At 33.7% G+C, this 14,164-nt stretch overlaps 1 protein-coding gene across 2 annotated transcripts in view; it reads right to left on the minus strand.

The window, feature by feature from the left end:
- The window catches only part of ADGRB3 (adhesion G protein-coupled receptor B3), a 692,295-nt gene that overhangs the window by 319,790 nt on the left and 358,341 nt on the right, over positions 1-14,164 (minus strand). For both annotated transcript variants that reach the window (XM_036414772.2, XM_036414773.2), the window contains exons 14-15: positions 13,003-13,078; positions 3,355-3,457 (exon numbers count right to left, since the gene is read on the minus strand). In XM_036414772.2, coding sequence (XP_036270665.1) covers positions 3,355-3,457; positions 13,003-13,078 — 179 coding nt within the window. The remainder of the gene's footprint in view (positions 1-3,354; positions 3,458-13,002; positions 13,079-14,164) is intronic.

Here is a 14,164-nt window from a genome sequence, read left to right on the forward strand (position 1 = left end):
TTTACTGAACAACATTATTCTTTCTGCAAGTTGTTTTGAGTTTGACATGCATCTTCAAAATTCTTGTAATTGTTGGTCTTCAAACTTTTTTCCAGTTGACTGGACATTCTTTGTCTTTCAGATCGAAATAATCACTATCTTGAAATAGAGCATGTTTAGCATAAGCCTCCCAAAGTATAGGATAACTTTCAGCAGCACTTTTCTTCAAAATAAAGTAATGAATTAAAACTTCCCACAAATGCTCTTTTTTTGGCACAAAATTTGACATTTTCAAGCATAAGAATATCTATGATGTTAATACAGCAAATTTGACATATGAAGTTTTGAAGCTTGCTGTCAATACAACAAAATAGCATACATATCAAATTGCACATATATCAACATATGTGTAACTCCATCTATTGAAAAAAATCCACATTATTAACCAGTACACTTGGTAATAAAAGCCTAATATACTAAATGTCCAACCATTCCACCATTAGCATATAATGCACACTGACCTCCAGGGGGTGGATGCTTCTATTGGTTGGTTGACTTGCTTGCTGCTGGGGTTTGGTGGATCAAGACTGGGCAAGATGAATGGACACACTCTAGAGCCCTCCCATGGTCCCTCCCCAGCCCCAATTGTGCACCCGTGGAGTCCCTCGGCCTGGCCTGCATCCTCTCACAATCTGGGACCCTTTGGGGGATGTCCGAGAGCCAGTTTTGGCCTAATCCCTACAGGCCAAGGAAGGGCCCCATCAGTGCATGAATCCATGCACCAGGCCTCTAGTAATCATATAATTACAAAAGCCATAACAGAAATCACCTTCCCTGCCCCTCCTCATTAATGACTTAAGTATTCAAAGTGATTGAAGGATAAGTAAATATTTTAAATTTCTAAAAAGCACTGAACAAAATGCAAAGAATTCCACTTGCAGTTGTTTGGAGTTAAGGAAGAGTTCTTGTCATTCTGAAATGGAGTATTTAGATTTAGATCACTGGAGCATCTAGGGGGTAATACGGAGCCATTTCTGACCCTTGAATTAGCACTTTGAAATGCTGCCCACCCATTCTCCTACTCTGGAGTACCCTGGAGTTAACTACCCTTTGTCTTATGTTTAAAACTTCTGCTGTTGTCTGCATATAGGGAGGGAGAAAAGTAGGCATTCAATTGTGAAATACAGAGTTTATTCCTATTTTCATTCTTTATTATTGAATTTACTAGAGGCCATGTGCACAAATTTAGTGCACTAGGGGAGATGGTGGGAGCCCCTCAGCCTGGCCTGTGCCCTCTCACAGTCCGGAACCCTCCCTCCTTACCACCTGCCTGCTTGCTGCTTCCTACCCATTGGCTTGCTGCTCCTTAGTGCTGCCACAGAGGTTCCCACCACCCCCGCCTCACTCGCCAGCCATGAGCCTGGCTTCTGGCTGAGCAGTGCTCCCCCTGGGGAAGCGCACTGACCACCAGGGGGAAGCTCCTATGTTGAGCATCTGCCCCCTGGTGGTCAGTTCATAGCAACCAGTCAATCCACCGTTCAGTCGATTTGCATATTAGGGTTTTATTATATAGGATTGGGGTGACAATGGCTAATAAAACTATGTAGAATTCTAAAATACATCATCTACATATTATATTATGTGCTCACCAACCCAAATCAAGTCTTGTTACATCACCACTTACGCCTTTTACATTCTCCTCTACTTTCCCTGATTCTTTCCTGCTGGTAATCACCATACCATTGTGTGTGATCTACAAAGAGTTTTATTGAATTATTGTATTATTTGAAATATAGATAATTGTAAACCTACATTTGTCCCAGCCTGCATAAACTATAAATACTGCCTGCAACTTAATGTATTTTTAACTAGATAATAAATATATTTATACTGGATATTTAGGTGGTTTGAAAATAATTTGCTACCATAAATAGTTAAATGAAAATGCTGACACATTTTTCTTTATTTCCTTTGAATAAATTCCTATATGTAAAATTGATGGTTAAAAGGTGAACCATTTAAAAGGTTTTCAGAAACATTAGAATAGTTTATTCAACAAGAATTTATAAAGTTGCCTAATTTCTCTAAAATGTCACCATCTTTAGTATTGAATATAAATACTTTATATTTGACAATTTTTACAAAAATAGTAGCCAATGAGCATTTCTTCATTAATAATGTGGGTATTTTTTGGCATAATGTTATTTATTGCTTATATTATTTCTTTGCAAGTTTATTCTTGTATTTTGTTTCCTTTACTATTGGTAAATTATATTTATAATTTTTGTTTGAGGTTTTGTTAAAACTTTTAACATAATATACACATATTTTGCTTGAAAAATATGTTGAAATGTATTTTTTCTGCCATTTATCTTTAAATGTTATATATTTTTTGTTTTATCATTATATTTTATTAGTGTTAAATTTTATATAATAAAGGCATCCCTTTTCCTTATAATCTTTGCTTTTGGTGTGGAATCCTGGAGAATATATGATTATTTGCCCATGTATTTTCCTAGCATTCTTATAATTCTTATTCCCAGGCTGCCAATTACAAACGTTTGAGGGCAACATTCTTATATCAAATCATAGTTATTGCTTTCAAATATGACTATCTCTAGAAGTTAGATTAATGTATAGTAACTATCAAGGTTACTTACTTTTTTTCAAGTTATTAAACAGTTACCCAAATAATATAATTATTTTCACCACTGGTAATGATATGATTTCTGCCTCGCATACAAACTTGATTACTGGACTCTCCCTTTTGTCCACTAACCTATTCATTCTTGAGTCAGGAATATATATTAACATCTGGTTGTACAGCTTCCTTTAATTTTATTATTTTTCAGCATTCCTTCTTTTTTTATTAGTCATTCCTTAAAAATAATTTGAGAGTCATATTGTCAAGCTCTAAACAACAGGATGGGGCAAAAGTAGGTTTACAGTTGTGAGTACATGAAACACCAAGTTTTTCATTGTATTATTATTTTTTAATTATTGTATTATTTTCTATATGAATAACTGTAAACATACTTTTGCCCCACCCACCCTGAATTAAATCTATATATTTTCATGGCAGTCTTCTCTACCTTGTGGTGAGACATGTACTTATTCATAATGATCTCCCCCATTGCCTAGCTCAGAGCCTAATAAAGATGTGTACACGGGTAAAATATTTTCTATTACCTCAGATAAACTGAAGAAAATTTTGTAATGAACAAAAGCATAAAACAATATGGCATTCCATTTCTATAAATACATATCCTCATAACAAATTGCAACTCTAAAAAGCCTAGAAAATGTGTGATGGTCTTATTGATTAAAAGATGGCTGGTAAAAGATAAATTCTACAAGCAAGTGAATAATACTTACATTAGACAGATGAGCTAGTTCTATCTCCAGGAACGAATCCGTTGTTTTGGGTTCAGGCCTTATTGTGACCACGATGATTTTGGAATTAACGACAGTATAATTTCTGAAACACAGTAAAGATTACAAGGAGTAAGGATTGATGACAAATATAAATTCCTACTGCTCAATACATGTTGGGATAGCATGTTAAATAAATGAATCCTAAGCATTATATTTAAAACATGATACTAAACTACTATTCATGGAAAGAACAGTTCATTTTTTGTTATAAGCAAACCCTGTGTGGACTAGAACATTTTGGGAAGTGGGAATCTATTGCTGACTGCTACCATTTTAGATGCAGGAAAGATGAAAAAGCAATAGCGCTGACAAGCTTTCGATTACTTAAATTTGATTCACCTATAAGAGAGATGGATTGTGAATTTAAACTTTCAGGTAATCTTTAAATGAATATCGATCTCAAGATAGACCAAACAGATTATTGTTTTTTGTTTTTTCTTTCTCCAGGAGACCAAATATTCTTCTTGCAAAGTGCTGCCTTGGCATTTAAGACTATCTCAAATTCATTAAGATGAATTTGTGGTGTAGGAATACAGGCAAGTAGAGTTTAAATATAAATAAATGCTGTTGATAATTATTGACCATCATTCATTTCAGTGACAGAGATTTACAGGCCACTTCTTCATCTCGTTATGCTCAGTGTAAGGAACACATTTGCCTTTCAAAATATCTTAACATGTAGGGTTCACTCACAGAGAAGCTTTAAAGATAATTATATTTACTGCCGAAACTGGTTTGGCTCAGTGGATAGAGCGTCGGCCTGTGGAATGAAAGGTCCCGGGTTCGATTCCGGTCAAGGGCTTGTGCCTTGGTTGCCGGCACATCCCCAGTAGGGAGTGTGCAAGAGGTAGCTGATTGATGACTCTCTCTCATCGATGTTTCTAACTCTATCCCTCTCCCTTCCTCTCTGTAAAAATAATTATATTTACAAACTACAAAAATTAAATATAATATAAACACATAAAGCTGAACCAACTCCTTCTTGCACATATAGTTTCATCCAACATTTTAAAAATTCTATACATGTACTATTATTTAGAGACTTAAAGAAGATGCCATTGTACTTTTGGCTTTTTGAAGAAATTAATTTCTTTCTGAAGACTATATATATATATATATATATATATATATATATATATTATACAAATATCTAGAATATATATAAATACTAGAATATATTTTTTCAGCCCTACTTTTTGATTTGCTATAAACCACCTGCTTTTCTATAAAACGTGCAATTCTGGGAACTCATAACAGTTTTCAAAGACAAAATTATTCACTTTTCCCCTCGTTTTTGTTGTTTAAGGCTTTAGTTACAGATAATAAAATTCATCAATTTTAGTGGGCAGTCTAATGCTTTTGGTAATTGTAATTATCATGTAGCTACCACCAAGTTAAGAAGGATAACTGCTCCTTCACCCTCAACAGTTTCCTTGAACCTCTTTGCACTTGATTCCCACCCACACTCATGCTTCCAGTATTTCATTTAGTACTAAATGAGTTGATCAATGGTAAGGTTCATTGAGGATATATATATATATATATATATATATATATATATATATATATATATATATTTGGTATACAGATATTTTGTATTATTTAAAAAGTTACATAAGTTTATAGTTTACAAAAATAATCCCAGAAATTTATAAATTTGTCAAGATAGTTAGGAAGATCTCTTTGTGTGTATAAAGATGTAGGGATTTTGACCCTGAAAAACTGGGCTGTGGAAAGCACAATAAAGATGAGTAGTTAAGGTAAGCAGCCTTCTGTAAAGTATGTTACTCTGAGCCAGGTTCATCAGCTACTCACCGGGCCTGACGGAGATGGTCCCTAGAGGAAGGAATATGCCTTATGCCTTTTGTTCAGTGTGTGTGTGTGTGTGTGTGTGTGTGTGTGTGTTAGCTTACATATATTTAGAATATATTTGGGAAAGGATGTATGTCAATATATTTATGCAAGTGAATGTTTTTACCACATTTATGTGAGTACCTCCTCACCTTGTGCTACTAACATGCACTTTTTTCTACCATTGCACCCATTAATGCTGTGATATGCCCCCTTCCACAAGATCAGAAGTTCTATGAGGGCAGTATTTGTATCTAGCATTTATATATCCTCATTTGCATTATTCTTGGACATTTTAGTGCTAAAACATATTTGAATGTATTATTAAGTAAACACATACTTAAAAAATCAAACTTTTGATCAAATATATTTAAAATGTAAATATATTATGGTATCGAAATGTTTAATGAAGGAAAAATCAGCAAATTTATGTTATGCAATGGGTTTCTATTTAAAAAAAAGTGTACAGTGTACAGAATTAGCTTTAATTTATTCCATCAACGAGTCTAATTTGCATAAGTGAAAAGCTGGCTCCTTATGGTAGGCTTTGTGATCCACTAATGCTTCTTGGCTGGGCCCACTAGTACATTTGTATTCATTGCTAGGAAAGCAGATCTACAGCCAAATGCATTTCATGACTAGAGTAATAACAATTTTTCCTGTCCTTGAAGTTTGTGTTACTTGGTATCAATAACATTTAAAAATGGGTAGAGTTATTCACTCAAAGGAGACCTAAGTTAGTCTTTACATTTTAAATTAAGGGTTAAGATACTAAGGGTTTCTATGAAGCCTATCTCAAAGAAAGCAAAAAAGTGATTATAAAATGCAATGCAGCTGTTTACAACATACTCGCTTTAGGTATAAGGACATACATGGCTGAAACTGAAAGATGGAAAACAATATTCCATGCAAATGATGACCAAAAGAGAGCAAGGATGGCCATACTTGAAGCACACACAATAGTCATTCAGTCAAAACATTGTAATAAGAGACAAATAAAAACATTATAAAATAACGAAAGGGTCAATTATCCAGGTAGATATAATAATTATAAACATACATGTACCTAACAAGTGAGTACCCAAATATATGAAGTAAAGACTGAACTAACTTAAAAGAGAAAGACAGTAACACAATAGTAAAATAATGGTTAGATTGACCAGATAGCATAAATAAGGGAACAGAGAACTTCAACAACACTATAGAATACTTGGACTAACATATATAACATTCCATCCAACAGCAGCAGAATATACATTCTTCTCAAATGCATATAGAGTATTCTACAGGATAGATCACAGATGAGTCATTAAAAGGCCTTAACAGTCCAAGCCTGTTTGGTTCAGTGGATAGAGCACCAGCCTATAGACTGAAGAGTCCCATGTTCAATTCCAGTCAAGGACATATGCGCAGGTTGTGGGCTCAGTCCCTAATGGGAGGTGTGTGTGAGGCTGCTGATCTATCATCATTGGTGTTTCTATCTCTCTCTCCCTCTGCCTTCCTCTCTGAAATAAATAAAACTATATTTTAAAAAAGAAAAAAAATGTTTTTCTTTCTGAAGAAATGAAATAGAAATTAATGTAAAACTGTAAAATTCACAGATATGTGAAAATTAAACAATAATCTCTTGAACAATCAACAGCTCAAAGAAGAGATCACAAACGGAATTAAAAATATATTTTAGTCAAATGAAAATAAAAACACAACATACAAATATTGATACATATGGAATGAAACAATAAAACTTCACACAATTATTAAAAAACAAAACAAAAAAGTAACAAGTATTGGCAAAGTTGTAGAGAAATTGGAAACCTCATGTACTGTTTTTGAATATGTAAAATGGTGCATCTGCTATGGAAATCAATATGGTGATTTTTTAAAAAAAATTGAAAATAGAATTACCATATGATTCAGAAATTACACTTTTGGGTATAGATTCAAAAGAATTTAAAACAGAATTTAAAACAGATTTGCACACCTATGTTCACTGCAGCATTATTCATGATAGCCAAAGGCACCTACTTCTTAAATGTCGATTCAGTGATATGAATGGATAAAGAAAGTGTGGTATACAGGCAATGGAATTTTATCCAGTCTTATGAAAGACTAGAGGCTCGGTGTATGAAATTTGTACAAGGGGCTTGGCTGTCACAGCCCGGCTTTGCCTGGAAGGTTGTTTGGCTGTCTGGTCTAATTAGTATATTATGCTATTGTTACATAGAAGGAAACCCTGTCATATGCTACAACATGCATAAACTTTGAGAACATTATGCTAAAATGAAATAAGCCTGTCACAAAAAAGGCAAACATTGCATGATTCCTCTTGTATGAGGTATCTAAAATGGCCCATTTTTGGGGGGAAACAGGAAGTAGAATGGTGATTTCCAGGGGCTAGGGGAGATGGTAAAAGGTGACTTATTGTTCAAGGAGTACAGAGTTTCAATTGTGAACTGAAAAATTTCTAGAGACCTGTTGCACGATAAGGTTCATATAGTGAACACTGCTATTCTGTACACTTAAACATAGGTAAGAGGGTAAATTTCATGTAATGTGTGTCTTACCACATTAAAAAAAAAGCAATTATAGGAGATATATCAGTGGAGAGGGTTATGGAACTAAATATCTAAATAAAGTATAACCAGATAAAGCACAGTAAAAGGATGTTATAACTTTTTCATTTAATGAAAAAATTTTAAATCATAGTAGCCTCTTCCCATGTTTAGAATATGGTTCATGTAATGTCTAAATAGATTTTTTTCCTAATTGTTTTAAACAAGCCCCCTCCTAATTTTAATAAAAACGAAATAACATAGATGGTTTCACATATATTCTAGGAACTGGAGACTTCATCAAAATTATTAAGTTCCATACATTTGTTTTTAAAGCTAAAAACAGCTTATAGCTGCTAAATGTAGGGTTAGGGTTAGGCTAAAAGAGCTTTGAAAACTAAATGGTCTTTGAAATTATGTTTGCTCAAGGGTGTTAACACTTAGGATTACAAAGAAGCTAAATAATCAGGGATTTAAACTCACTTTTAATAAATATGGCTAAATTAAATTCAGATTTTTGTAAATAATATACTGAATATGCAATACTATAATATTTAAAAGCATTAGCCATGCAAACTGTTATCCTCATGGATGATTTTAATTTCCTCATGGGAGGACATTATTAAAAAATACAGAACATCACAAAACTACATTTTATTGTAAACTCAGAATGCAGGAGCAAGTTTCAAAGATTAGATCCTAAAACTGAAGAGCACGGGCAGTTGAGAGGGCTGACTACTGCAGGTTGGTTACCTTCAGGAAGTATTGGTATAAAAGCGATTGTTTTTCACTTCTTTATTATTTTCAATATCATTTAGTACAATTGCTTTCCTGATGGCTTTTAATTCCTATAATACTGGAAACTCTAATGAATTACATCTCCTAAATGTGAAAAAATTCAGAATGATTTATCTTCATTAGGTTGGTGCACTTGACAGCAAAATTCATGTGATTTTGCATTATTAGAATTTGTTCATTTTTAAAAGATAATTTTCAAACAGCCACTGGTTGTTCTTTTGATCAGCTGTATTTTTCCTGGCATTTTAATAATAGTGAAATTTGCATATAATTTTAATTAGATCCTTCACAATATCTTGAATGTTAATAACTATATTAAAGGGCTTGTTATTTTTTAACAGTATTACAGCTTCTCCATGTCTTACCAGGAAAACTACACATTACTCCCACACTCAAAAGTATTGTGATTTTCCTACAAAACTAAAACCTTTTATTAAATGAATCAGAAAGTGGCTTGTTTACAACTGTTTCTTGACCTCTTTGGCTTAAGTGTACGCTTGGATACACCTTTTTTTTTCTCCTTAGAGATAATTTCCATAAGATCAGGTCTTAGTAGTGGCATTTCTGTATCAACAGCAACGCATTTTTAAAGCATCTTGATATTGCCAAACTGTCCTACTAAAAGGTTATTACAGTTTAAAATCCTCACCAGCACTTTCAGTGCTTGCCAGGTTGTGAATGGTTGTTAGTTCTTGACATGAGTGGGGCCTGTGTGTAGGTGACCTCACCTTCCCCTAACTACCCATCTGACCTAGGCTGGCCACCTTCACCTGTCAGGCCCAAACGTGGTCTCCAGGGGTGGGAAGAGGAAGAGTGACAGCCTCTGGCCTGAGTTGGGACCACCAAGATGAACAAACCAAAGGCACCACGAGCTTGCCTACACATGGCCACCTCCTCCTGGGCCTTACAAGGTTTTCTGCAGAAGACACCTATGTGTACACACTACATAAAGTTCCATGGGTGTACTGATTAAAGGAATGGATGTTAGCCTCATGGAGGTAGCAAAACAGTGGGAGAGTCTTGGTTTTGGCATGCAGAATTTTGAGTTGGATTAGAACTCAGTCACCTACTGGATATATAAGCTTGGGCAGGTCACTGAATGCAATAAGGAGTTCAGTTGTTTCATCTGTAAAATTAAAGTTCTGGTGGGTACTAGCCTTTAAGGGTCTTGCAGCATTAACAACCACTGGTTCTATGCTTTTTAACTCTAAGAAATTATTCTGAAGAAGAATAAAAGTGGACTTGAGTAGAGCATATTTCCTACATTGGAAGAGATCATTTGAATATGCTTCATGTAAAAGGAAAGACAGTCAAGCAGTAACATAAAAATTGCAGGAGGAAGAATAGTTAAATGTATATTAGGGCAAAAGAAGGAAAGAAAAACATGAAGTCAAAGAGTCAATATGCAGTTATTTATGTCTTTGTATGAAGGAAAATGTTTAAATTATATCTATTCAAAACATTACTAGTTCTCTTCCTAGTCCCCATGGGGAAAATTACACAAAGTATTGCTTTGAAAATGATTATATCAAAATATAAAATCCCTGGAAACTTAACAGAAACCTAACATTATTCTATGTATGGGAAACTTGGCTGTGAAAATGTCAACACATAATTAGTAAAATGATCTCTGAGGAAAATGTGTTATGGAAATTTGGTAAATAAGTAGTAAACATATAGAGCAAATTTATATATTTTTAAAATTTGAATGAGAAGATAATTGCCTTTCCTTTTAGTCATTTTTTTTTATTTCCCTCCCCAGAAAATGGAATTGGATTCAATTTAGTCAAAATTACACAGTAAACAATATGTATGTAATATGTTTTCATTTTTTAAACACCAAATTTCTATTGTATCCTATTTTTATAAATGGCTTGTATGGGAAATCCTATCATTTAAAACAATTATTCCAGTAAACTTTTCTTGGTAATTTATTAAGCCTTGTTCTGGGAATTTCTACATTTTAGGAAATTTAAAAGAATTAAGATAGTAAGGTTAGTAGGGTTGCTGTTTAATAAATGTTTATTGAATGACTATAAAACAAGACATCATCCTTGCCCATTAAAAGGCTTACTCTTACTTAGAAAATCTATCTTTGGTATGATAGACAATTGTCCTGTGTAGGACAATTTTTTGAAAAGGAAAAAATTAATGTAAGTGAGTCAAAAAATGCTCACTTACATTATTCCACTGTATAAAAGAACATGAGGAGTAAATGCTAATATTTCATTTTTAAAATAGTTCTTAAATATTTCATCTTGAACATCCTATGGCATTATTTCTGGTCAAGAAGCTATAATTATTATACAAAGGTTATTAAGGATTTAAAGGTAAAGAATATGTCAGAATTCTAAAAACTTCATAAATTTACTGTAATAAATACAGGGGATTTTTGAAGTTGGAAAGAATCTTTGAGTTCAACTCCACTTTATAAAAAAGTCAGTGACTTGCTCAAAGGCTAATCTGAATCTCTTTGTGTCATGGGGATAATAAGGGATAATCGAGGCTCCAAATGGCTCCCACTTTTTCCATGAAATCACCCATAATACATCCTTTCATCTACCCACCTGCTGTAGTGACCACTGCCTCTGCCATGCTTTGAAAAAACGTTGAAATGCTAAATAAACAAAAAGCTGATATCCCTAGATAAATTTCTAATTCCCTTGACTGTATCTGTTTATGAAACTCGGAATGATCTGATTTTATTTGTGTGGGTGACTGAGCTCTGGTATAACACAAAACAAGATGAATCACAACACAACTTTGTTAGTCATGTAGGAAAATTAATGCACAATCTAAATCACTTCATGGTGAATATTTATTTTTTCATGCACCATACCCCAAAGCAGTAAATAGAGTGAAATTGCACATGAAGTGCTTCTATTTTTAAAGTTGAACTGAAGGCAGATGATTACTCAGTGACTGGACAAGTTTATATATATATATATTTTTTGTTATTTTAAGTTGGAATGAAAACCCAAGTAGTCTGATTTTAAAGTAGTGTCTCAAATTCTTGAAAGATGAACCTCACACAAGTGAACTCTGTGGAAATAAGTATGTAACATTGAGTATCTGGGTACGTGTTACTTCAGCTCATTTCCCCTCAAAGGAACATCATACACAAAGGCAGAGGCAGTGCCACTATGAATCAGTTTTATCTGTGGGTAGTTGTACAGACCAATGTGTTTTAACAAAGCCAGTAGAAAAGTTGCGAGAAAATTCATTAGTTTTGAAATCCTGTTATGAGTAGAACAAAACCAAATGCAAACCTATTCAAATTCAGAAAGCCCAAATTCCATCCCAAGAAGGGAGTTAAAGAAGACTGAATTCCCATAACTGTCTCTGTGGATGAAGGAGAACCTGCATTGTCACGAGTGGGACTCTTGATGACTCCCCAACTATACTGCAATTTGCTATACATAGACTTTCTCCAAAGAATTGTGACTACTTACTGCAGCTGCAAAAATTTAGTTGCTTCCTTGGGAGACCTTTTTCTGCTGGACTGAACTCTAATTGGTTTTATTTATTAGACCATCTGTTATATCCCTGGTATAACGGTACACATCATTCACAGTCTCTCCTCCCTAAAAATGTGAAGTTGCATTCATGAGGGTGTGAGTAAGAGCTCACTGCAAATGTGGCTGTGTTGAACTGAAATACAACTTTATCTCGGTCCTCCAAAATGAGGCGTGATGGAGGAGATAGGTCACCAGGAGTGGTAACATAACAATCCAAATAGATACGAGTGATGTCTTCTGGGAGATTAGGTAAATTAGTTAAAGACAATAGAGAAAACAAATTGATGTTGGTGGAATTACTATTTGTAATTGTTTCTTTAAAGACCGGGAGAAAAAAAATGAAAAGATTTCTTCCAAAAATAGTACTTTAATTGAATAACAGCATTTTTTTTCCTTAATGTAATATTGAGTATATATTTAGAAACAAATTGACATCTTGTGCAAATGGAGGAAAAAACCATGCATTCCCAGTCATCATGACACTTTTAATTTCATGCAATATTTATGAACAGTACCATTATGTACAAATAAATAGAGGAGAAATTAATTTTAAAACAGCCCCTTCTTTTATAAAGACTTGAGGTGTTTGGTTTTTTTGTTTTTTTTCCTCCTCTGTCTTAAGACAAGTCAAGATTAGTCACAAAAGAACTGCAGGGCTATAATCACAGACCAAAATCATCCTTTCTAGTTGTTTTGAAATGCATAATATGCTAATAAGCTGTTCATTAAATTGGTATTTTCTATTTCACTTAAGAAAAAGCCTTTTGTATTAACAAAGCTTGTCGGACTACTTTCAGAAAATGAGCTATAAGATTTTTTGGGGGGAATAATTTACAAAGGTTACAACAGCTTATTACTTTGCAGCTTACCTCAGAGTAGGCAAAATTAGATCTAAGTTTTTGTACAGGACTGCTCCAAGAACAAATACGGATGACTCATCTAATTCTAGAAAGAATAAAATTTTAAAATATTAGTAAAACAGCAAGAAAAATGCTATGTCTTATAAAACATTCACCTACTAATTACAAAGGGATCCCAGGACTTGCTGATGAAAGCTGGTAAAAGAGATGCCTTCTTCACCATGAATGGGAAGGTTATTCCCCATACTCCACGCATTAACTAAAGCTCTAGAAGATGTATTATTAGTGGTTTTGTGTCAGAAAATAACCATCCTTTGAAGTGACCTCCCTTCATTGGGTTGAAAGAAGAAGCTATCCTTATAGCTAATAAGTTTAAAGTCCCGAAGATATGAGGGAAGACAGCCAATTCTCCTTTTGCAGCTCTAAGTCATGAGGTCAAAATTTCCAAGATAAAAATTAAGACCACAATGTCACTGTTCAAAATCAACATTAGTTTTAGAGACTAATGAAGATGTTCTTTAAAACTTAACTTTTTTTCTTAAATCTGCTTTTATATACCAAAACAATATCTTCAAACCATAACAAATGTAAGGTGGAAGAAATAAAAAATGACTTTGCATGGAAAATGCAAGACATTTTCATTACCTGAAGTTGAAACATTAAGCCACAGGCTTTCCAATGGGATAAGACTGTCAATACTGAGACCTCACCATGTCAAGCTTAGGCCTATACTTTGCACTTGTATTTTTCCCCCCATTTAAATCGATGCTTTGCTCCAGTAAATTGAGAGATTTAAAGACCAAATGTAAGTTTTCTCTTGCACAAAATTAGTTTAGTTTAGTGACTGTTTCTAAATTGTTTAGTATGTAGAGATTTATGTCTCCATATATTTTTTATTTTTTATACTTCTAAATTTTTAAATATTTTATCTTTTCTTTCTTTTTTTTCCTCTTGGGCTCCGTGGAACACTATACTTGGCATCCTGTTTAAGAATATCTTTTTCTTTTAAAATATTTTTATTGAATTTATTGGTGTGACATTGGTTAATAAAACCAGATGGGTTTCAAGTGTATAGTAATATAGACTTTTATTTTAAACTAGTGATCTGGTGCACGGAATCTGTGCACATTAAAAGGGGATTAACTAGAGGAAATGCTTTAATATTGCTATT

This window comes from Pipistrellus kuhlii, unplaced genomic scaffold (genome assembly GCF_014108245.1).
Source record: "Pipistrellus kuhlii isolate mPipKuh1 unplaced genomic scaffold, mPipKuh1.p scaffold_m20_p_5, whole genome shotgun sequence".
Classification (NCBI taxonomy): Eukaryota; Metazoa; Chordata; class Mammalia; order Chiroptera; family Vespertilionidae; genus Pipistrellus; species Pipistrellus kuhlii.